The 26803-nt window shown below is 32.8% G+C and overlaps 2 protein-coding genes across 5 annotated transcripts; one reads left to right on the forward strand and one right to left on the reverse strand.

The window, feature by feature from the left end:
- Positions 1–13008, forward strand: LOC131935362 (ciliated left-right organizer metallopeptidase-like). Of its 3 annotated transcripts, none has more exons than XM_059291720.1 (16): positions 1–34; positions 925–1303; positions 2391–2469; positions 2698–2752; positions 3424–3570; positions 4084–4212; positions 5189–5264; positions 5402–5547; positions 5910–5981; positions 7145–7247; positions 9215–9278; positions 9412–9505; positions 10062–10175; positions 10623–10733; positions 11291–11444; positions 11713–13008. In XM_059291720.1, the coding sequence occupies exons 2-16, from the start codon at positions 985–987 to the stop codon at positions 11904–11906; spliced, it is 1857 nt and encodes a 618-aa protein (XP_059147703.1). In that variant the 5' UTR covers positions 1–34; positions 925–984; the 3' UTR covers positions 11907–13008. The 3 variants fall into 3 exon arrangements, with proteins under 3 accessions (XP_059147703.1, XP_059147705.1, XP_059147704.1); XM_059291722.1 differs by having other exon boundaries at positions 5405–5547; XM_059291721.1 differs by having other exon boundaries at positions 13–38.
- A 1413-nt stretch (positions 13009–14421) lies between these two features.
- LOC131935363 (lysosomal cobalamin transporter ABCD4) lies at positions 14422–26761 on the reverse strand (the record flags this gene model as incomplete). 2 transcript variants are annotated; one of them, XM_059291724.1, is given in 15 exon segments in its annotated part: positions 14422–17764; positions 18259–18335; positions 18494–18587; positions 18809–18845; positions 19091–19182; positions 19476–19586; positions 20300–20385; positions 20579–20662; positions 20892–20983; positions 21547–21668; positions 21984–22129; positions 22488–22613; positions 23299–23415; positions 23878–24017; positions 26634–26761. In XM_059291724.1, coding segments are annotated over 15 exon segments (1655 nt in total), but the record flags the coding sequence as incomplete, so codon positions are not given.
- Positions 26762–26803: the final 42 nt, after the last annotated feature.

Below are 26803 nucleotides of genomic sequence, written 5' to 3' on the forward strand. Positions count from 1 at the left end.
TCTGCATGGAAAGTGAAACCTAGCTAATCGATGTGTGAGTAAGTTGTTAGCTTGCTTACAGTACAGTTATAGATCTAGATTCTAGGTCCACTTATTATAGCCCACATTTAATACAAGCTAGATCTATATTTATTTACTAAGCAGGCCTAGCTACAATTTATTTAATATTTAATTATTTATTCATGACATTTACAGTTATTTACTCATATTATTATTACTGTCATTGACATTTACTCATTTACTTTAGGCTTTAGGACACTTTAGACTTTAGGTCGGTGGAGTATTTTATTTATAATATTTAAGATCCTTGGCTTAAGTTACTAGATTTAGATCTAGGTCTAGTTAGTCTAGTAGTAGGACTATTTAGTATTTTACTATTTTATTTAGGCCCCTAACTATTTAGTATTTACCAATAGGCCTACTCAGTATTATACTGGATCTAGATCTATCTCTGTAAGTTACTAGATCTAGTACTAGTAAGTAATAGGGCTGATTATTTCATAATTTGTAATGTAGGCCTACTAGATCTAGAATCTAGAGTAAACTCCTATACTATACCACCACCCACCCTCAAAATTTCAAGTCTGCCCCACCCCCCTCCCCCAGAAAGTTTCACATTTCACCCCCCCCCCCCTTTCCAGAGAAAAAAATGTCTGAAAGAAACAGTGTATAGAGTAGATCTATATTCTTGATCTAATAAAATTCTTGAAATTATATTCTTAGTTGGGATAAGAATTTAATTAGAAAATTGTAGGCCCTAAATCATTTATTTATTAATTTATTGAGGCTACATTTTTTTTACTTGAGGCTACATATATGAGGCTACTTTGTTAACTAAAAGTAATTATGTTCATTAACAATATTCATTGTTATAATTCAAGTATTGATTGACTGTAAATTATTAGAGTTTTATTTTATTTTCAGTTTAAATGCAGTCTCTTTACTGCTCACATCGGCAAACAAATTATTAAACACAATGGCAGAATGCAGATAATGCGAGGCGTACATTTTGTTATCACCTGGGCAACATTCCTCATTCTGTTTGAGCCCCACCACGATGTCACAGAATCTTGCCTCTACGAGAGTCACCAGAACAGTCTGAACTTGCTTGAGAAACATGTACAGTTGTTCCAGGACCACGGCGCAGGCTCTCAAAGACCAAAGAGACATTCCAGAACTGTTTATAACCCAATCAGAATAACCCTGTTTTATAGTTTTGATGAGCAGCTCCTACCAGAGGAACAGACGGCCTTGAAGCTTGTTTTAAACCGAGCTGTCAGAAAAATCAGCCGCTTGTTTTCAGGTGAGATGAGTGACTGAATAGCTTTAAAATCTGACGACTACCCCATATATACTGAGTGTTGTTAATACGACGTGGGCTACATTTCAGGGGCGTAGCGAGGGGAGAGCGGGGAGTGGGGACCTCACCGGGTGACACCATTTAGGGGGATGACACGAAGGCAAAAAATAGCAAAATATATAGAGAAAAACTTGAAGGGGGGGGGGGTGCATATCGAAAGTTTGAGGGGGGGGGGGGTGCAAATCGAAAATTTGAAAGTTTGTCCCCGGGAAGGGTCGCTACGCCTCTGGGGGGTGACACCATTAAGTGCCGCACCGGGTGACACCCGATCTCGCTACACCACTGCTACATTTCATTGTGTTTTTCTTTCTGTAACTATTAGTAAAGTTACCCTTTTTAACATGGCAGTCCATGAGGCTGATAAAGTAAAGCTCACCTGTTTCTGTGACCCCAGTGTATGAAGGGATAGATTGGTCAGCACTATGTCCGATGGACTCGAACCTGGGATCTGAATTTGACTGGCATTTTAGATTATCAGTCGTGTGTTCTACCATCAGACCTTGCTGTCCCACTAACATGAAGCTTGCTCATATTTAGACAAATTAATTTGTTTACTGTCTTTGATAAGTCAATTAAAATTTGAATATTTAAGTTAGGGTCATCCATAAACAACATCATGCTTCTAGGCTTAATGGAGATCCAAACTTTATGATAAGTGGGAGGGCTCAGAAAGTTTAATGACACACTTTTGCATTTTAAAAATTAATGTTAGAAACTGTATTTTTTAAAAGACTGTTTCTGTACATTATTATAAAAATTGATCAATGTTCTTAATTTTAACCAAGCCTAGTCATAAAGAAATCAATTTAAAAAAAAAAACAAAAGCTGCAATTTTGAAGGGCGATGCTTGTAGCTTGATGTTTTGTCATTGTAAAATGAAGAAAATCTGATTTATGGGGGGGGGGGGGGTGTTAATAATTATTTTTTCAAAGCGTGACATTGCTTATGGATGACCCCTTATTTAAAACACTTTTAGTTAAAATACATACAAATATATATACACCATAAAAAGTGATGTAACATTTTTTAGTTATTAGAGAAGATGTTCCATTGTTGTTGCCACGTAGCCCCTGCCCTTCCATCTTCAATAGGGGCATCAACATTGGAAAGTAAGTTTTCTTGAAGTTGTTTTGGTACTTTTTATCATACAAGAGTATCCACTTAATTTTCATGTAGAGAAATCATCAAGACATTCAATTTTTTTCAACAGATTTAAACATAATTTCAGTAAAAACAGAATAATTGAATTAACCATTTTAAAAATCTTTGCCTTATTTTTCACTGTTTCCTTGTACATTTTTCAGTGTTTCCTTTTCTTATTTCTTATGTTTATTCAGGTGTGCCAAATTGCCAAAGGGATATGAAGGTGAAGTGTGCTTAGATAACTTCAAGGTAAGTTCCTGCACTAGACTGCTAACCAGATAGTTTCGAGTTCGAATCCAGGTTCAAGTTAGTGCAACGTCCCTGAGTCCAACTAACTCTGATGGGTACCTAACTAAAGTTAGGGAAAGTAAAGGTAGCTGGGCATAGTACTGACCACATTATCCCTTTATATGCCAAGGTCAAGAAACATGAACTTCAAATGCCCTATGGATCATTAGGTCTAAAGAGGAATTTTTTTTTTTAAGTTCCTGCCAGAGGCACATACACTAGGTTGAGAGGAAAGTAATCAAAAGAAAATTATATATATCTTATCTTATATTGGGCAATTTAGAAAGTAGAGTAATTTTGCTTTTTGATCACTAATAATCTTGAAATACCTCCTTCCTGGTACCAAGAGAAACAGTACTAAAACTGGGCTACAAGCTACACGCTATCGATTTTGAGTATTTGATTATGGTAAAGCCACCAAAATAAGTCTAATTATACCACAATTTGTTATTACAAATCAAAAACATCTGTATAGTCATAATTTTATCTGACTCTTCTCAAATTAGGGCACAGGCTCTGTGCTTAATGCTTAAGCATCAAATGATTTATTAGATTACGGAGTCATATACATTTAGTTACCCTTACTATTATGACAAAAAAATATATTCATGGTTTATAATTTTTTACTTCAGATTCCAAACGACCATCTGAAAGGATATATAATCTACAACCTTACCCACCCTGACCCCATCCAAGTATTCAAAGATGGTTCTGGTCTCAGTAACACAGACTTTGTGTTGTATATCACATCACAATCTTCTGTACTCTGTAACCCTTATGTAAGTAGGTGTGTGTGTGTGCACAATCTTCTGTACTCTGTAACCCTTATGTAAGTAGGTGTGTGTGTGTGCACAATCTTCTGTACTCTGTAACCCTTATGTAAGTACGTGTGTGTGTGTGCACAATCTTCTGTACTCTGTAACCCTTATGTAAGTAGGTGTGTGTGTGTGCACAATCTTCTGTACTCTGTAACCCTTATGTAAGTACGTGTGTGTGTGTGCATGTGTGGATTTATTGCTTAGTTTACAAATTGGAATATATTTTATCAAGAATGTAATAAATTGCTATTAACTTACAATTTAAAATAAAATTTAGGAAGATTTGCTATGATATTTAGAACAAATATTTTTGCTTAAATATGTCCAGTGGATAATATTCATTTCAGTACAGAATTCTAAATGTTTAATAAATTAACAATTAAGATTAAATACAATTTATCTATACTTTTTTCTTAGTATGATGCTTGTATTGCGTTCAATAAAAAGTACATTTTTTAATATATTTTATTTCAGAAAACTTCAGCTCTCGCCTATGCTGCTCCGTGTCAGCTGCAAAATGAAGGTCGACCTCTAGCAGGTCAGGTCAACTTCTGCCCTAGAACCGTCAAGGCTCAGAAATTTGACCAGGAGCTGCTTTATAAGGTATTTAATTTTTACTTGTTGAATTCAACTGTTTTATAACTGTCTGTCTTGCAAGCAGCACCATGTTAACACACAAGAACTCTACTTAGTAACTCAATCTTTACAAAACTAGTAGGCCACTGTAGATTTCTTTAATTTATTTTATATTAAAACACCTGTAGTTTGGTGAATAAATTTACTCTAACTAGGTAGCCCCCTTAGAATACTAACAACTATGTTGTTGTATCGAGGTATCTTTCTTGCATGACTTGTTATTGCCTTGTGTATATTTCAGTCTAAGTTTGTTCTGCCTGATTGACCAAAGTTTTCTAGGCGGTCTTTAGTTTTGCAACCAGCAGATCAAATGGACCACTGCATGCATGAGCAGGGTAATTATAAACAGCAATGAAAGTTCTAACTGCTAGCATGGATGATCATAGTTTTGACTTGCTAATGTTATGGTAGAATTCAGAACAATGTTGCATTCCACATAGATAATTATTCTTTGACCCTTATGCTACACAAAGATGTGATATGGTTTATCAAAAAGAGCCTAAGAAAGCTGTTGTTAAATAATAATTGTAATGTTTATTATATATATTAACAACAAAGCTTTTTTCTAGAAATATTTTTTAATAGATAATAATTTTAAAAATTATATGAAAAAAGTAATAAAATGTAATATTTTCAAATTTCTAAAATGCTTTTTTTTTTTAAATTTAAAAACACAGAATGGCAATAAAACATACCTAGAAAATAAACAACATAACATGTGAAATGTTTAGTGCATCAAAGATGATGATTAATACAGTTCATTTTTTCATTGAAATTTTATGCACGAATAATTACTAAAAGTTAGGACAACATTTACACTATTAAACTTAATTATATAATACTCGTTAAATCTATATTTTAAAAAATATTTAATAATTAGCATTGTTTCATTATAAATATTTCTTTAATTACTCCATTAATGTCATTTTTTTAATTGTTTCAGACTGCTATTCATGAATTGTTTCATGCCCTTGGCTTTAGTAACAAACTTTTTGATAAATTCCAGACCTGTGATTCAGGTAAACAAAAAGCTCTTTTGATGCAAGTACATTCAAATATTGAATAAAACACCGTTACATCTTTATTAAAAATATACCATCCTTTTGATCTTTGTAAGAAATGTATTATTGATACAACTTTTTATTTTATTTGTCAGAAGGCAATTGCCGTCTGTGGCCACAACCAATTTTCAAACCTTTAGATGGGACCATGAGACTTGTGACGGATGCTGTGGTTAGGGAAATGAGTAGACACTTTAACTGCAGCAACAAAACTGATTTTGGTGGGCCGATCCAGTTGGTTGTAAGTTTCCATTTATTTATCATATTGATAAGATAACCTTGAAATTTCCAAAGAGTAAAAATACATTTTAGATTTGTAACTTGCATCTGCTATTGACAAGCAGGTGCATTAAGTTTAACAAACAGTTCAACAATTGTATTTACATGTTTTGCTTAGTGGTAAACAATATTTTAGTAAAAAGGTTAATTCCCATATTTAATAATATTTGTTTTATTTAATTTATTTGTTGTATGGTTTCATCTTTTGTGTGCTGATTCAAAACTCAGTTGTAATTTAAATAATCTTTACATTGGTTGGTTAGTAAGGGTATCTGTTTATTCTGTTGATTTATATTTTAATTACTTTTATCTTGCATCTACTAGAACGAAAAGCCTTCATCTCACTGGGATGCCATGATCATGCACAGTTCAATCATGGGCTCCAGGGAACAAAAAGTTTGTACATTTTCTTTGTCTTTTATTATTATCACAGTTATGTAGGCCTACAAATATTTAGATATAATATTTTATGTATAAATTATCAAAAAGTCTAGCTAAATTTGTGTTGAATATTTAATTAAAGTGCATAACATTACTTACTTATCTGTCATTAATTGGCAAATAATGTAAATGTTTAGATCTAAACCAATTATGTCAGTAAAATACTTTAAAAATTAGAAAACTGCTATTACAGAAGAGAAGTATTAAGTAGATGAAAAACTCACTTATTCATCATAATTTAAATTATTATGTGGTACACCTAAACAAACTAGTCAAACCTATTTTTCTCTAGCCCTACCACACCTTGATAGGGATATGGCTAATTATTCTGGTATAAGCCACCATTTTGTTTCTCTAGCCCTACCACGCCTTGATAGACCCTATTATTCTGTTCTCTCTCTAGCCCTACCACGCCTTGATAGACCCTATTATTCTGTTCTCTCTCTAGCCCTACCACGCCTTGATAGACCCTATTATTCTGTTCTCTCTCTAGCCCTACCACGCCTTGATAGACCCTATTATTCTGTTCTCTCTCTAGCCCTACCACACCTTGATAGACCCTATTATTCTGTTCTCTCTCTAGTCCTACCTTGATAGACCCTATTATTCTGTTCTCTCTCTAGTCCTACCTTGATAGACCCTATTATTCTGTTCTCTCTCTAGTCCTACCTTGATAGACCCTATTATTCTGTTCTCTCTCTAGCCCTACCTTGATAGACCCTATTATTCTGTTCTCTCTCTAGCCCTACCTTGATAGACCCTATTATTCTGTTCTCTCTCTAGTCCTACCTTGATAGACCCTATTATTCTGTTCTCTCTCTAGTCCTACCTTGATAGACCCTATTATTCTGTTCTCTCTCTAGCCCTACCACACCTTGATAGACCCTATTATTCTGTTCTCTCTCTAGTCCTACCTTGATAGACCCTATTATTCTGTTCTCTCTCTAGCCCTACCACACCTTGATAGACCCTATTATTCTGTTCTCTCTCTAGTCCTACCTTGATAGACCCTATTATTCTGTTCTCTCTCTAGTCCTACCTTGATAGACCCTATTATTCTGTTCTCTCTCTAGCCCTACCACACCTTGATAGACCCTATTATTCTGTTCTCTCTCTAGCCCTACCACACCTTGATAGACCCTATAACACTCGCTGTGTTTGAAGACAGTGGCTGGTACAAGGTCAACTATTCAGAGGGAGATAATTTCATTTGGGGGCAGGGTAAGAAATATTTAAACATTTTTTAACATTTGCTTGAGGCCTAGAATGTCCCAGAGTCCACCATGCTCTGATGGGTAACCAACTTATTTGGGAAAGTAATGGCACACTATCCCCTTACATGCTGAGGTCACAGATACAGTTGAACTTTACTTCACCTGCTTCATGGACTATTTCAAACTGCTACTTTTGCCATGATAAAAAAATGTTTGTTATTGCCATTATTGGTTGTTCTTCCTTATATTTGATAGGAAGTATTTTTCTCATTGTGTTGTATCTTCAGACTTGTAACTTTGCATTACATTTATATTTTATTTACTTTCATTTAAATTTAATTAGCAATTTGTTAAAAAAAAGTTTTCTGTTTTTAAAATTAAAAATGCAATATCATACTTTGGTGACTTTTTCGGCCTGTATTACATCAGTTTTTTTAGGTGACAGGACAAATGATCTCAGGACAAATGATCTCAGACAAAATATCTCAGACAAAATATCTCACGGACAAATGATCTCAAGACAAATGATCTCAAAACAAAAGATCTCAAGGACAAAAGATCTCAAGGACAAATGATCTCACGGACAAAAGATACCAGGACAAAATATATCAGGACAAATGATATCATGGACAAATGATCTCAGACAAAATATCTCAGACAAAATATCTCACAGCAAAATTTTAACAGTGAGCACGATTTTTGTTGATTTGAATTTTTTTAATTTGGCTGTCAATCTGGTTTTGTTCACTTTTCTAGCATAATAATTGTGAATAAAATGAATTTTTTAAACTTAACAAAGCATCAAAAGATTTATTAAACTTAATCTTTGTAATAGCATCTGATTTTCAAAGTCAAAATAAAAAACAAACTTACTCCTTTAGCCTGAAAGGTTTGATAAATGATAATGTATAAAGCAAATAAAGTAAAGTTATTTATACAACTTTAATGTTCAAAACCCGCGAAATATTTTTTTCAAAAATGTGAATGGGGCTTCAGGTTCGTAACGTAAAACTATTGTTTTTATTGCATCATCAACACAAACATAACGCTTACGTTTCTTTGCCGGCAGGTACATTGTTATGATCACACCACTCCAATACTATGTGATCATCTATTGTGTGAGCTCGTGCTCGAGATGTCCGCTGTTTGTTTAAATAAGCATTTGTCACCTGATCACTAAGGTGTTACCGACGCATAACTATTGACTGTTGATGATAGTTGTATTGTCCATGGAGGGCGGACGTTTTTCCCTTAAAGCATATCTCTGCCATCAAAGCAGGCGGCCACCTTGATACAAAGGTGTGCCTTTATTGTTATTTCATCCCCTTTGATCTAGTTTCGTCCACCTGACGTGTTAGGATTGTTTCATGTTTGGCAAGCTAACCTACTCTGTCTATCGAAAAAAAATCTTTAATCTTTGTATACTATATTACTAATACTAACTTTAAAATGTTTAGTGCAATATGACAAATTTATACGCCAAATATTTCTTACAATTAATATATAATTGTAATATACAATTATTAAATATGCCTATAAACAATATTAAAACATAAACAAAACCATATGACAATCAATAAAAAAATATTTCAGATCAGCTAAAATCATCAACTACACTATTACAATTTAGGTGTGAGATATTTTGTCTGAGATATTTTGTCTGAGATCAATTGTCCGTGGTATCATTTGTCCTGATATATTTTGTCCTGGTATCTTTTGTCCGTAAGATAATTTGTCCGTGAGATCATTTGTCCTGAGATCATTTGTCCTGAGATCATTTGTCCGTGAGATATTTTGTCTGAGATATTTTGTCTGAGATCATTTGTCCTGAGATCATTTGTCATGGAACCGTTTTTTTATGCTGCCTATATTATGTTAGGGTTAGGCTGACAATTTTGGGCAGTGATATAGATTTTGACCTTCCAGTATATTTTCAAGAAGGGAAAGTTTATTTTGAACTTCTAATTTCTACAGGTCAGGGTTGCTCATTTGGTCTGAAGGATTCTTGTGAGTATCAAGATGGCTTTTGTACACAGAAGTAAGTTGTTTTAAGAAATTAACTACAAATATGCAAATATTCTTAATTTGTATTATTTGAAATATTAAAAAAATAGCTACAATAATGTAGTCCTATCTGTTACAGCTTTTAACTCCTTTGCTTACATGTTTAGTATCACAGGATGTCATCACCTCCACCTGACCAAAGCAAGGTGTAACTATAACCCTAATGATACCTTCACTTGTGGAGTTTATGCTGCTGACCAGGTCTGTCGTGCTCTTTTCATGGAAAACTTTTGAGTTGTTTTTTTTTGAACATATTTTGGAGTTTGTTCCCTTAGTTCAGTTTGAAAAATTTTCTTAACTGGGGATAGAAACTACAGTATTTCTTGGTTTAAAGTAGGCAACAATGAATAGGCTCCATCTTGTAACTGTAATTGATATTATTTTTTTGAAAGATCAGAATTATAGCTATCAGGAAATTTTTTTATTTTAAAAATCTTTTCTTATAAAAAAGTCTACACAACAAAACAGTGTCATTTCAAAGTTGTTTTTACCTGCCACTATGGCAGGGTTTGGTTCAGGGAAAGTTTTTGATGCCAGGGCAATGATAGTTGCATTCAAATCACTCTGTGCACATAAAAATATATGTGTACTTTCACAGCGCCTAAGTTTTATGCTTCCAGTCAAAAACACCATCCCATACATCCTGCCCAAATGTTTTAAATTGTACCAAAAAATAGATGTATACTTTCACAGCACCATAGTTTCATCTTTCCAAATGTTTTAAATTGTACCATAAAATATGTGTACACTTTGACAGCGCCCATGTTTCCTGCCTCCAGTCAACACAACCACATCCGAAGATGAAGTGTACCTACCATCCAGTCGCTGTTTTATCTCCTCCATCACCCCTGCTCATGTACATTCTAAACAGGTCAGCTGATCTCACTTGATGTAACTGTTTGCTACAAGTCTATTAAGTCATGCAAATATCTTACAAAACTTTTTGGTACTGTATAATGTTTATTTATATAAACAGAGTTGTGGGGTGTTGTGATGTTGTTTATTGTAAACATGTAGTGAGATAGTGGGGAGATTGTGTATGTTGATGGGTGATTGAAGTAAACTATTGTTGGTATGAGAATAGGTTAATGAGTGTAAAATGTTTAGACAGGTTAGCAGGTGAGCTAGTTTGTAATCATCAGGGTGTAAATGATGGTAAAAAGATAGTAGGATTTGTTCTACAAAAACTCCCCACAGAATCACACCAAAACTACAAAATAAATCCATAGAAACACACTAAAACTATAAAAATAATCTACAGCAACACAATAAAACAACTCACTAAACAACTCACACTGGATGTTTGATTGTCTTACAGCTGTCTGAGCTATCTGGACGCTGCTATGAAAGAAAGTGTGATGCTGACAAATATTACCTGCGAATAAATCATGGGGAATGGCTTCTTTGTCATCCTGGTTCATATGTCAAGGTATAGCATTTGTTACCTCAGTTTACACCCAGGTTCATATGTCCAGGTATAGCATTTCTTACCTCAGTTGATAGGCTGGTTCATATGTCAAGGTATAGCATTTGTTACCTCAGTTTACACCCAGGTTCATATATCCAGGTATAGCATTTCTTACCTCAGTTGATAGGCTGGTTCATATGTCAAGGTATAGCATTTGTTGACAACATATGTCAAGGTATAGCATTTGTTACCATTTCTTGTCCAGGTCTCTTAATTTGTAAGTATTGTGTGGTCAGTATTTTACCCATCCACCTTTATTTACCCAACTAGAGCCAGGTACCCACTGGAGCTGGATAAGCTCAGGGGAATATCCTGGATTTATACTGGAGACTCAGGCTAGCAATTGTTTTCTCAACCACACCACCCCCATTTTTCCTGCACAACCTCCTCTTACTACCTCTCCCCTACTACTAGTATTTAAACAGCCATAATTACTTATTTAATTATCAATTAATCTAAGTTTTCCTGCCTACTAGCAGATATGAACATAAACAACATCTGTTCTTCCCTTGTTGAAGGTACCAGGTCATGATGGGAGGATAATTTGCCCAGGTTTTGATGTTATCTGTGCTGAGTTTATCCGCCCTGAGCCCATGTTTGATGAGTTGGTTGTGACAAGCACAAGTAGGGCAATCCAAGCAAGCTCAGAGCAGCAACCAAGGGATCAACAAGGTCAGCTAGCCTCTAACCTCTATACACATCACAACAAATTATATTTGACTGATTTTTTAAAATAATTTCAAACACGGGCTTCATCTGTATTAAATTGGGAAACACTGCTATCATTTATTACAAATTAAAAAGTTCTATCATTTATATATATGTTTATGTGTATATATATATATATATATATATATATATATATATATATATATATATATATATATATATATATATACAGTAAATGAAAATTTAATAAAACAAATTATTCACTCTCCAGTTTCAACATCCACCCTGGCAACTCCCAGTTTCCCTGGCACATTGAACAGCCCTGTACTTCCAGGTGACCGCAGTGCTGCTGCTGGTTTACAAAAGTCCAGATTTTCTTTAGCTGTCACCCTCTTCATCTTGTTAAAACATGTTTTGTATTCTGTCAAACTGATTTCCTATACAATTCAATTGGTGGTTCATTGATCCAATTTTTAAAGGCAGATATCTGACGAATGTTAAATAATTATTGTATTTACTGTTTGTTTATTACTGTTAAGAAAACCTCACTGGCTTTTTAAACATCACCCCAGCCTATAAAATAATACATCTATTGCTCCACAAGAAGAATAAAAATAAACTAGGCACACTTAACTCTCCAAGGTTTTAAGTATAGTGTATAACTCAAAAGCTACCAATATAAACAGAAAACTTTCCTGCACAGAATTACCATCTCTACACATTCAGCTTTTAGACATCACCTTCCACCCATGTCTCTCTCCCATAGTTCCCTGCACTATTGTTTTTGTCCAGCCTTCTAAGACCCACAACCCATTGATCAGTGTCAACAGAGTGGGAGGTGCAGATATATTGTAAGCAAGACATTTACTTATAAATTACACCAGCCTCCTGACAGTCCAATTCTTCATCCTTACATCAGTTACTGCCCCTGAATCAGGGAGTCTAGTCTCCCCTCTCCTAAAATTTTATGTTAAATTCACACTACATATTAGATTATGTCCTACACACTATATTTACAAATGTATATAGATCTATATACATTGTGAAATGTATCAATATTTAAATTACAATATATTATCATATAATATATCAGTAATTAATATTTATCACTATTCAATTTATTTAAATTTACTTTTCATTTGTCACGATTACCCTGAATTGGAAAAAAAATATCTCTCACTGCCTTATTACTGCCAAAGTCATATTTTGAAAAGGTTGTTGATTTTGCAGCTTTTAAATGTTTTGTAAATTAATATGTTAATGATAATGGTTGCTATTCATATTCTTAACCTTAAATTAACCTTTTTGTAATCAAGTGCCTTAGTTGTTACAATTTAATTTTTTGTGTTTAATACAACTAAATTTATACATTTGTTGTTTAAATATAAAAGGTGTTTGATCAGTTGTTTTTAATTAAGCATTTTATAGCTAATGTTACATGCTTATATTATATCACTTATTGTTATTAGGATTCAAATGTAAAATGTCAAGAAAAATTGTGTAACAGTGCATGCATAGTTATGATGGGCTTGTTTGAGGTGTGTTATGATTAGTTTGTTGTAGTGGAGAGGTAAGATAATAAACATTTGACTTGTTGATGTATACTGCAGTGTTGGCTCAAGTGTTGATATATACTACAGTGTTGGCTCATATTGTTGGCTCATATGATGATGTATACTACAGTGTTGGCTCATATTGTTGGCTCATATGATGATGTATACTACAGTGTTGGCTCATGTGTTGATATATACTACAGTGTTGGCTCATATTGTTGGCTCATATGATGATGTATACTACAGTGTTGGCTCATATTGTTGGCTCATATGATGATGTATACTACAGTGTTGGCTCATATTGTTGGCTCATATGATAATGTATACTGCAGTGTTGGCTCATGTGTTGATATATACTACAGTGTTGGCTCATATTGTTGGCTCATATGATGATGTATACTACAGTGTTGGCTCATATTGTTGGCTCATATGATAATGTATACTACAGTGTTGGCTCATGTGTTGATATATACTACAGTGTTGGCTCATATTGTTGGCTCATATGATGATGTATACTACAGTGTTGGCTCATATTGTTGGCTCATATGATGATGTATACTACAGTGTTGGCTCATATTGTTGGCTCATATGATGATGTATACTGCAGTGTTGGCTCATGTGTTGATATATACTACAGTGTTGGCTCATATTGTTGGCTCATATGATGATGTATACTACAGTGTTGGCTCATATTGTTGGCTCATATGATGATGTATACTGCAGTGTTGGCTCATGTGTTGATATATACTACAGTGTTGGCTCATATTGTTGGCTCATATGATGATGTATACTACAGTGTTGGCTCATGTGTTGATATATACTACAGTGTTGGCTCATATTGTTGGCTCATATGATGATGTATACTACAGTGTTGGCTCATATTGTTGGCTCATATGATGATGTATACTACAGTGTTGGCTCATGTGTTGATATATACTACAGTGTTGCCTCATATTGTTGGCTCATATGATGATGTATACTACAGTGTTGGCTCATATTGTTGGCTCATATGATGTATACTACAGTGTTGGCTCATGTGTTGATATATACTACAGTGTTGCCTCATATTGTTGCCTCATATTGTTGGCTCATATGATGATGTATACTACAGTGTTGGCTCATATTGTTGGCTCATATGATGTATACTACAGTGTTGGCTCATATTGTTGGCTCATATGATGATGTATACTACAGTGTTGGCTCATATTGATATTGTTGGCACATATGCTTAAGGAGACAACACATGAGTCTGTATTGGCTCTTAAGACTGAGTGATGTAAATGTTGCATTAGAGCCTTTAAATGATCAGATCACTCTCTGAAATAACCTGCTATGGTAGATGGGTCACCACTGATATAAATCCGTCTAGAACATAAAACTCCCAAAAAACAGAAACAGAAGACGATAAACAATGAGTTTTGCATTAGAAAGTCGTTAACATTTATTTCCTCAATAAAATTAACTCAATACACTCTTCACTCCATTACATTTCAATATTCAAAACATATAATAATGAAAATATGTATTTTATAATAACTACATGGTAAAAAAAAAGTCACCCACTGTCAGTTTTTAACTAACATCAGGTTTGGTTCTGAAAATAAGATGTTATATTGCAGTGTTACAACAATTGTGGGCCAACAGACCCCCACTGACATGTATGATAAAGTGTCAGCGATAATTGACATCACGTTTAGCCTCATTTTTTAACATGTCTGTATATTTTTACACACCACCCAGAATTAAGCTCAGCTTTGCTCTTCATCCACTCCTCTCTAAAACTACTGCAAATTATCAAATCTGTATTTCTGTTCCAGTCGATATTTTAAATGTTATATTCTCGTGCGTCAACCACATCACACAACCCACAAACAAACAGTCAACTAGAGTATTCTGGGTAGCATAAATTAAAGTATACCACTTTCAAACAAGAAAACAAATCTTCCCCCACAGTGAAGTTAGCGAGAACTAACACTACAGCCAAAAGTATTTTAAATAAATGGAGTCTAAATAATGAAAATGAGGAGAAAATGTATACTTTTAAGAAAAATAAACAAAGCCTTATAATTTAATTGATAAAAATTTTAAAAAGTAAGTATAAACACTTCATACAATACAAACTGAATGAATATTTAAAATGTCTTTGCAATTGCTTTTTTTTTTAATGTAATAGCAAGTATAAGAAAGTTTCAAGCCCAAGCTGATCATATAATAAAATTTAGAAAATACAATTGCATTTTATTTTAATACTTCCTCAGTCGTACCCTGGATGTACACCAACCTACAGGATTCTATGATTCTATGTGCATACATGCTATTGATACAAATGCATCCCCATTTTTAATTAAACAATAATATCAAAACATTGAAAAATAATATATCAATACAAGAGTTAAGGTGAAAATGATATATTAAAATATTTTTCATTTATTCAAATACACTAGTTGGATTGTTAAAATGTTTAAACACATAATTAGCTTTCAATCAATTCCTATCTTTATATATGTAGTTTACTAAAATTTTCTTCGTGGTTTTGAATTCCAAAAACACAAAATTTTAGTGGTACATTATGACTTTAAAGTCAATAAATTATGACTTTTATTTGCTAAAAATTCAATATTGAAAAATACATGAAAAAAAAACAACTAAAAATCTTTTTATCAATTTTCATGTTTGATAAAAATTAATTTTTCAAAATATTACACTAAATATGGTGTAGTTTAAAAACAATGTCAATTAGTTCTTGTTAGCTTAAAAATTTATAATGGACCTCATCAATTGAGATCCTTAAAGATAATACTATCATAAGAATACTTTAATTAGTCAACAGGTACAAAGATATGTTGTTACATTTAAGGCACAAGAGAATTTTTTAAAATTGAATTATTGATAGAACACAAACTTTAGGAAGAACTAATAAAATGATAAGTTGTAAAATACATCATTTTAAGCTAGAATATTATTTAATTTTTAACTAACTGTAAACAGATATAGACACTTTATTATTTTCCTGTAATTTTAATTTAGAATTATTTTAAGAAATCAATTATTTATAAGTTCAGTATAAAATCTAAATAAATCATTTTACTTCAAGTATGAAAAAAATGCTAGAAAAAATATGAAAGAGTATTTATCACAAAAAAAGTTTAAATATTAGCTTTAAAAAATGCTATTAAAATAAAGGCTGCTAGCAATTTTCAATCCAATAACATAAGATACAGAAATTCAGTCAATAAAAAACGATACCAATTAAAATAACAGATTTATAACAGTGTACAAAACAAAATAATAAAATAGTCACAATAATGATAACTCAAAAATGAAAAACATTTAATAAAATAATCAAATTTCAATTTAATTGTTTTAAGTTTAAGCACACAAAAAGCTAATTTTGTTTACAAAAAATATATATTTGAAAGGAATATTATTTTCAATATTTGGGAATCTCAATATAAAATATTGCTATCCATATTCATTACATATATGTATATACATATTTTATAGCAAATACATTTTAAACATGTTTTTTTTCTATCAATAGCTACTTTGTTTATCTACTTTAATGTTCAGTGTATGATACAAGCTTCTAAATAAGGCAGTGATTAGGCCTACATACAATAGCAGGGTGGAGGTGCGAGCACAGGGCAACTTCCACAAGACTGGAGTGAGCAAGACCTCACAACCTTTTATTACAATAAGATCTAATTAGGTTCATTAACAGATAGTGAACACTGGTTTGCGTTTTTTTAAATAAAATATTTTTTTTTTAAATAATGGCAGTAGGTTGAAAAATATCTGAGGATGTTTAAAGTGGTTTTAAAAAATAACTGAAAATTGAAAATAACATTTTCCACCTTTTCTATTTATTTGTGAACTAAAAATTACCAACAAAAAATGTTTCTAGAAGTAAGATAAAAGACAGATATAATGCCACATAAAAACACTTTGGTCTATAAAATTGATTTTTAAAAATGGTTCTTAAAGTTCATATTTAAAACAATGCTCATTATAACTACAAACTCACATAAGTTTAAAATGCAATTTAAAACAATGTTCATTAAAACTACAAACGTACTCGTTTAAAATGCAATTTTCACAATAACATGGGATTAAACAGCAACATTAGAATAAAACATTTTCAATCAGAATGTGTTGACATATCATGGAATCATAGTAACTAACTTGTTATTCGAAGGTAATTGGAACACGATTTGTGAATAAATAAATATAACAATGCTTTGTGCATTACCTGAGAGTAGATGTCTTAAATATGATTTCTATTCAATATCGATAAAATAAGTATTTTTAATGCTGTGCTAAAGGTCTTTTCCAAGAACACAAACATTAAAGTAAACAATTTATGATTGTTTTTAATACTGTTTCTTCAGTATTCATCTGTAATGACAAAACTATTTGGAACTATGAATTTCAAAAGCTGAAGTTGATGCTAAAATTGAAATTATTATTCTATTATTATTCAATGTAATTTTAAAAAATATAATTCACTTTAAATGAGATATAAATTAAATTAACATATTAATAAAAGCCGCAATGTTAACCTACAGGACTAATTATAATCCGAGTTGATGTTGCTGCCTATAGAACTAAGAGCCCAGCCTCCGTCCCCCGTCAGGTGCAGCTCCATCTCATGATAGGGCCTGATGGTTGACCTATGACCTATGCTCATGTAGGTGATGCCCAGCTTCCTGCAGGTGCTGTACAGCAGGCTCTCCATCTCCTGGCTGACCTGACTCGTAGCTTCGTCCAGTACTAGAGACACGTACATCAATTAAAATTGGTTTTAAATCATGAATTAAAATCTTTTTGAATAAATTTTTTTGTTTTCTAAAGCAGATGGGCAAACATATTTATTAGATGTTTAACTACAAAGGATTAAGTTTGCCATTATAGTTTAAAGTAATAACAAAGTCATAATGGAATTACAGCCAGTATCTTAAGGGGTTAACCAGTGTCTTATCTGGAGTTAATAGAAGAAGGAAAACATTTCTATGAAGCTATGTTTTTTTAAATGTATTGATTAAAGTTCTTTCCAAACAGAATTATTTCCCCATTTATTTGCATGGTCAAACATATATCAACTAAAAATATAAAACACTAACTATACTTCAAAAGTTGATCAAGGCAACAAAACAAAATTTTTTTGTAAATATTAATTATTGAAAAAATGCGTTGTTAAAAAAAATGTAAATGTCATGTCATTAAAGTGTATTATTAAAATATGTTGGTGAAAATTATTCCCTTACTTGCATAGGGAGGCTTATGGAAAAAAAGCCGAACAAAAGAAAGCCTCTGCATCTCCCCTGGGGACATTTCATCATACCTGAAATTTAATGTCATGTACACCTGATATTTCAGCTATTCAGAGCCGTGGATTAAACAACTATATAACAATTAATTCAGGTTATTGTATAGTGTACATACAAGCAAACAAATTTTGAGGGTTTATGGTTATGAGAGTTTAAACAAATTGATGGTTACCAGTTCCAATCTGCATTGATACTCAACCCTCCAAGTCTCTCAACAAGTCCTTTAAGCCCCACAAGGTCAAGGTAATATAGAATTTTTGTATCATCTGATAGGATAAAAAATGTGTTATAGAAATAAAAAGATACTGAAATAACTACTTTATTTCAAATTGACATGCTATTTTATGCCAGTATAGAGGTAATTATATACTAATTTTTAGTGTACATTTTAATATCTTTATAAAATAAATATATTCCAGTAGTAGTATCATTAAATTAATTAATTTGATACAACAACAAATGTAAACAAAACTAGACAGCAACATACCTGGAAGTGTTTCAGATTCTTGTAATGGATAAATTACCTGCAAAAAAAAAATCAAGACTTCATACTTCATTCAACTTTTAGTGTGAACATGCACCTTAAAAAATTTTAACATCAAATAAGAATTGGTAAGAAATCTTCATATTTATTCAGAATCAATAAATTATTACTGTAAGAAAACCACAAGAAATCATGTGAAATCAGAATCTGTACATTATTACAGTGGGAAAACTACAGGAAATCATGTTAAATAGAATCTATACATCATTATTGTCAGTAAACAACCTGCTCCCGCAATGTTCCATCTGTTAAATAAGGTTTCTGGGGCAAGTACAGCAACCCTGTTGGGCCCAGATTCACATTTTTGTCAATATCACCTGGAAAAAGTTGTTAGTTGAAATTAAATAGAACAGTGGACAAAACCTGTTTACATACAATGAAAAACAAATTACATGAATTTTAAATAATAACCCCTATATTTTAAAGTATATTTAAATAATTAAAACTAAATTGATGAGTTTTCTGTGAGAGTTTTTTATGTCAATTTTATTTTTTAAATTTAATTTTTTATCAATATTTTCAATTTTACTTCTAAAAAATAAATAAATTGTAAGAATAATAATGCAGGAAAAAATATTTTTAAAACTTTAAATAAATCATTAAAATTTACCCGAGGAAGATTTCCATAATCCACTGAGGACTCTGAGTAGCGAGGTCTTGCCACAGCCACTGTCCCCGGTGACCAGGACAGAGGTACCTGCTGACAGCTGGAATGTCAAGTCTGTTTTGATCAGATAAAAACAAATTTACTAAACAGTTATCTTAATACAGTCTGTTTTGATCACATAAAAACAAATTTACTAAACAGTTATCTTAATACAGTCTGTTTTGATCAGATAAAAACAAATTTATTAAACAGTTATCTTAATACAGTCTGTTTTGATCAGATAAAAACAAATTTATTAAACAGTTGTCCTAATAACCAAAAATGTTATTTAGTGACATTCACTGCACACATTTATTTTAAATAAAAAATTAAATTCTTCTATATCATACCATACAAAGTAAAAATAATCCAGAATTCTTTGTTGATATATTAAGATATTTTTTAAAATTTTACAAAACTGATTTTTTAAATTTAAATTGTTAAAAAACAACTATAATTGAAATATTTTAATCAATAAATATTTTTTAAACTAAAGTTTACTACCATCTTAACTATATTTACCATTCTAATTAACAATTGAAAATTTTTTAAATGTGAAATAACTTTGACAATATAAATAATTAAAATCGTACACTATCCCATGTATGCCAAGGTTACTGAAACAGATGAACTCTACTTTATCTGCCCCATGTATCTTGGGTACGAGTGAGAAAAGATAATGGTCCTAATTAACATGGTATTCTTTTTTATTTTAATTCTATTTTTCAAACCTGAAATGTAACCTGTTTTTAATATTTAATGCTAGTTGAAACTGCTCTAGATCTTACTTTTACACAAAACTTTGGAAGACTTTGGTAAACCATAAGTGACATCTTGTACTTTAAAAGCTGTTGAGCCACTGGACTGTAGAGGCCTGGAATCAACATTTGGCGGCCTACAGTTTGATATTTAAAAATCCAATTTCAAACAGTAAAAACAATATAGGAATATAAAGTTTATACTACATATAAATAAATACTATATTACTTAATTCAAATATAGAATATAAAATGTGAGGATGATCTATAAAATTAATTATAAAAGCCCTATAGTAATAGCATAAACACCTCTCCACAGCTGGAATGTAATAGTTGTTTTCATCTTTTGTGTCAGCCTTCAGTCTACCAAGTTCTTCAAAAAGTTGACTTATTCTACAAAAATTACAAACATAAATATATATTTCATATTTATTAAACAAATCAATTTTGAAAATAAAACGTTTTACTTAGACATTAATTAGATGTCAATTTAAACCTATATTTTTCTGACAATTATCATAATGTTGGATAGCAAACCTACAGTATAAAGGGAAACAAATTACATTTTATTAATATTTATCTCCCTTAATTAAAATATCGCCAGAAAAAAATTAGCTCTTACCTGTGAGCAGCACCAGCGACATCTGTGACTTGGACAGACTGGTCAATGAGCTTGGTGAAACAGTTGATTAGATAAATGGAATAAAACCCATTCTGGTGAGAGAAAAAATCTGAAGTTGTAGCATGTTATCTTGCTAAATTACTCCATTTTAGTCTAACTCTATATTCTGTTTTTGCAAAACAGGCATAAAAAACAGACATTATAGAAATTATAAAGCATTTATTATTATCAGAGTTTAATATCCAATATTGGAAGTAACTTTTAATAAAGGATCACCAATAAGCCTGATTTCATTTAGTATTAAGGGGAGATTACAAATAAAAATTGACAGCCTCAACAACAACATTGAATATTATACATTAAATATAGAAATGGTATTCAAACTTCCATACTCTTAAATTGTTTATATATTGAAAATATAAGTGAATAAAAATTTTGATAAAATTTAAAATCAGTAATTTATTTTGTAAAAAAAATAAAGTGAAAAAACACACACATTTTTAAAAACAGGAATGAAACAATGTGAAAGAATGTATTATCTTAAGTATTAGTAGGCATGTTTGTAGAATTAAGACAACTTGATATTATATCTGTGTTCTCATACTAGCCAAAAAAAGTCATATACAGTGGAAACTAAAAGGGACCTGTTTCCTACCTGACTAATGAGCGCAGTCAGGTCCCCAGGTGAAAGGTCCTTATACTGACCACCAAATATAGAGAAGGCTATGGCAATGTAGCTCAAAATGCCACCCAAATAATCAGCTGTGTTGATGCTACCTGGTCAGATAGAAAGTATTATTGTTCACTGGTAGTGTAAACATAGTTCAACAATAAACAAGAGAGTCAATTTTATATTAGCAATGTTTAACTGTAAAATGTCACTTTGCTAGTAGGCCTGTATGGATATTCAAATAAAAATATTTTTTTCAAATTATATAATACGTTAAATGTAATTCCTCTTAAAAATTACTTTTATACATTAACTATAGGTCATTTTGATTAAAAATCTGTGTTTAAAATCTTAGATGCTATTTAGTTTTGTCTTGAAAATGTACTGCCTGTAGAGTAGAATAAGACTGAGCTTTATCTTACAATTGAGCACATACTCCCAACGTATAAGCTTATTCTGAGTTGAAAGCAAAGACTGAAGCTTCATGTTGGCTTTAGATTTCTCCAAGTTCCCTGCTCTGTAGAAAGCTGCTGATTCAGAGTTGGTTCGGATTTGCATGTGATGAAATCTAACCAGGAAGAATTTTAGAAAAACAAATATTTCAGGCCACAAATGAAATCTAAACAAAAAGATTTTTAGAAAAAAAAATATTTTAGACTTAAATGAAATCTAATCAAAAAGATTTTTAGAAAAAAAAAACATTTTAGGCCCAAATGAAATCTAACCAGAAAGATTTTTAGAAAAAAATATTTTAGGCCACAAATTAAATCTAATCAAAAAGATTTTTAGGAAAAGACAAATACTTTAGAGCACAAATGAAATCGAATTAGAAAAAAAAAAATATTTTAGGCCACAAGTTAACACATACCTTTTCTTTTCAATTAAAAAAAATTTTAGCCAGAAAAATTTGGGATTAAATTATTCACCTGAAGTCACCCTCCCTTTTCTGTTGTAAATAAAAATATCTGACCACAGGAGACATGAGAAGTTTGTTGATGACTGTAAAAATGATGAAGAACACCACAGTGCTGACTGGGCCAATGTACTGGGTGCTGGTGTTGGAAGAATAATACAAGATTTTAAGTCAGATTCAACGGAATTTCAAAACAAAATGTCATGAAAATATGTTAAAAAGTATTTTTCTAGCCAACAACCATGGGTAGATGAAGCAGAATTAATCTGTTTCTATGATCCACCATATGACAGGATAGTATGGTCAGCACTATTCCCAGCTACTAATGAAAATATATTAAAGCATATATTTCAGTGAGGTTGCTCACAAAAACTTTTTGATTCTTGACTCATTACTTATATAAAAAGATCATTTCTGCATGATAAGTTAATATATAAAAAGATCATTTATGCATGATAAGTTAATATATAAAAAGATCATTTATGCATGATAAGTTAATATATAAAAAGATCATTTATGCATGATAAGTTTATATATAAAAAGATCATTTATGCATGATAAGTTAATATATTAAAAGATCATTTCTGCATGATAAAGTTATAAATAAAAAGATCATGTCTGCATAATAACTTTATATATAAAAAGATCAAAGTTTCTTCAAAGCATCAAATATATACTTTTAACAGTGTCCACCCCCCCCCCCCCCCCAAGAAAGTCTGGAGGAAACACTGAAAAAGATCATTTCTTAATAACAAGGTTTCACACAAAAATCTCATTAGTTAATAACAAGAGCTTATTAAAAAAACCATGTGCTCATGACTTACACCTGCCAGCTATAGTACATGTAGTAGCCTGTGGTGAATGGTGTGATGATGATGGGCACCAGAACTTTACTAAACGTGTTGCACATCTGGTCAACATCCTGGGTAATTCTTTGGTCCCTGAAAACAAAATTTGTAAACATTTTAATGGAGTGAAACTTCATACAAGTTGATAGGACCTACAACTTAGTTAGACTGCCTTCTAGCACAGTTCACATTCCCCACCCCCTTCCTAATCACTCACCACCCCCTTCACATGCAGCACCCCCAATTGAATGAAGAACAAAAACTATACAGCACCCCCAATTAAAGAACAAACTATCACAAAAACTAGCAAGTTTTTTTTTTTTTTGTAATGAATCACTTGTGTGCTTATAATATATAAATTCTACGTGACATTTTCCTACCCCCCCCCCCCCCCAACCGCACACGCCTCCTACTTCACTGATGTAAAAAAAATGTAATGTATCGTCAAATAGTATAACCTTCCCCTTTCATCCCCCCCCCCCTCCCTCCCCAACTCATAAACAAACATTTAGCATGACTTAAAGTGACTGAAGGAACAAAACGAAACAAACTTACGGATTGTCTATACTTTTATCAACGACGTTCAGTTTGTAGTACAATATATCTGAGAAGTAGAGATCGTGTAGGGCGGTGCTAATGTTGGAGCGCCATGTTATATACAAAACTGACGCTACATACAACTTGGTGCTCAGAACCTGCCAGATTAAAAAGCTTGTTTTAGGCCAAAACAGGAATTCGTGAATTGAGCTATTAGAATATTATTATTTGGAACTTTGCGTAATACATGGCTGAGTGGTTGAATTTCAACTATACTCAAACTCGGTTTTATGTGTGCGGAGAAGAGTGGCACTTGCAGTTAACGGGCGGCCGTCATGGTTTCTCATTCTAAAGATTTGTAATTTTAAAAGGACAATCAGTTTTTGGGAGCATATATCAATGACACGCTCTTGGATAGTCCATGAAAAACGTCTTACTCTTCTAACAACGTCTTACTCTCTTCTAACATAATTCTAACTAAAATCATTTTATTCTTTCGAACGGCAACGTATTTGCTCCAACACGGTTCTTACAACTACTTCTCCCACAAAGCTCACAGTTGGGAACCCCCCCCCCCCCCCCCCCCACTTTACGCACCTAGTGTGTGACGTCACGGATGGGGAGAAACCATCTACTCATCTAAAATTGTAAGCAACTTGTCTTTTTTTTTTAATGAAATCCACTTTGGTTGTGTTGATTGAACTCCTCGCCTTTAACCCCATAGTGACCGACTCTTTATAAACATAGTAGATCTAGAGTTCAAACCGAATTTTCAGTATACATTTTTAGTTTGCCTCTCGGCCCGTAGGACGATATCCACACGCTCACAAAGCCTAGCTGGCTATGTGAGCGTTGACAGGTGTGTCACGTGAACCAAACTGGTGCTGACAGGTGAGCTATTCATTCAAAGAAAACCATTGGCCAGCGACCTGACATGTGACATTTGTAATGATGATAGGGTCAAGAGGTCATGTGACATTTGTAATGATGAGAAGGGTCAAGAGGTCAAATAAAACTAACTGGCCAGTGACCTGACATGTGACATTTGTGATGATGAGAAGAGTCAAGGGGTCAAATAAAACCAACAGGATCTAAGCATTCTGCATCTTAGAACTGATGTTAGAAACATTCAACAGCATCTATGGGAGAGGGTGCACATCAATGAATTTCAAGAACTGACACCGTGTTGTGTTGTGGGCCGTCTGAAGCCCACCATACACCATATTCTGTGAGTAGCGGTGTTGTGGGCCGTCTGAAGCCCACCATACACCATGCTCTGTAAGTAGCGGTGATGTGGGACACATGAAGCCCACCATACACCATGCTCTGTATGTTGCGGTGTTATATCGGCCGCCAAAGGCCCAATCCTAGGGCCCATGATACTCCCAAAATCCAGATGTACTTTTAATCAATACTTCCACGAACACATTTGAAGAGATAAGCAAACTTTTTAATACTTTTAACATAACCCTGACCTTGTTGCTGGCCAAGGTCAAATACCGACAGATAAATAGTTACGGCAGTTAAAAAAATTATATTTATTTGACGCCTAAACCCCTAATTCTAAGCATAATATAATAATAGCATGAAAAAAACCCTGACACAACCTCGCTAGGATACTGATTTACCAATGGATCTTAACCTGAGTTTGATCGAACCCCAAGGGTTCGGTAAGTCAGTTTCATGGGTTCGGCGGAGTTCAGAACACACACCTGACTCATGTGAATCATGATCGGATTTTGTCGGTGCGGACGATAAAACTATTCAGAAGCTAAACTACCGTGATGCCCACGATCAATTAATTAAATTTTAACCCTAAATACGTGTAACAATGTTTGTTAGATCGTGTGTACATGATTTAAAAAATTGAATTGTTCAACTTTTTTAACTACCCTTCCGATCCTTAGCACGCCTTGAAAGATAAGGGGAGAAGACTCAGAAGATGTAACAATAAAACGTAAGAATGTGTTGGTGGTCGCCCTTGAGTGAAGCTCATTTAATGCAACGACAGCTTGTCTCAAGGACAATGAAGTTATGTGAGATATGACATGTGGATGGTAGTATATGCAAATTAGAATAGGTTGATCCACGCTCAGTAATTTTTTTTAAAAAATCAATAGCTAACTAGAGCACAGCGGACATGCGCTTTAGTGGTGTGGATTAATGAGTAGTTTCAGGATGTGTATGAAATTTTGCTCCGACTTTTCGAAACCCCAATGTGACGACTACGAACAAAACTATACGTGTGATTGTATCATTAGCCGAGTGTATATTTAAATAAGTATGGCTTATATATATATATATATATATATATATATATATATATATATATATATATATATATATATATATATATATATATATATATATATATATATATATATCAATAATAAACATATGGGCGATGGGGGGGGGGGGGGCGACGACCAAGAATAGCAAAACGATAGTGAACAAACTTTTAAAAAAACACAACAACGAATGAACCAACTTACAAAAGCCTTAAACAGTAAAAGGGGCATTGACAAATCGACCAATGACCAAAGCTAAAAGAAACACAACGACAAACCAACTTACAAAACAACAAAGCGACAAATGAACCACCTTACAAAAAAAATAAAATGACAGATGAACACTTACAAAAAACAAAACAACAAACGAACCACCTTACAAAAAACAAAATGACAAACCACTTACCAAAAACAAAACGACAAACGAACCACCTAACAAAACGACAAACAAACCAACTTAACAAAACGACAAACGAACCAACTCACAAAAGCCTCGGCCAGGATGAGCCCCACAGAGTAGAGCACGTGCGAGACGAAGCTCGACCTGTCATCGTCAGTGAATATCTTGTAGAACTTGCTGGGCACTAACCCTATGTAGTTGATGATGACCTGCTCTGTTGGGGGGGGGGGGGGGGCAAAAATAGTGCTTATACATG

This window comes from Physella acuta, unplaced genomic scaffold, assembly GCF_028476545.2.
Source record: "Physella acuta isolate Inbredline_101_S28 unplaced genomic scaffold, ASM2847654v3 ptg000143l, whole genome shotgun sequence".
NCBI lineage: Eukaryota > Metazoa > Mollusca > Gastropoda > Physidae > Physella > Physella acuta.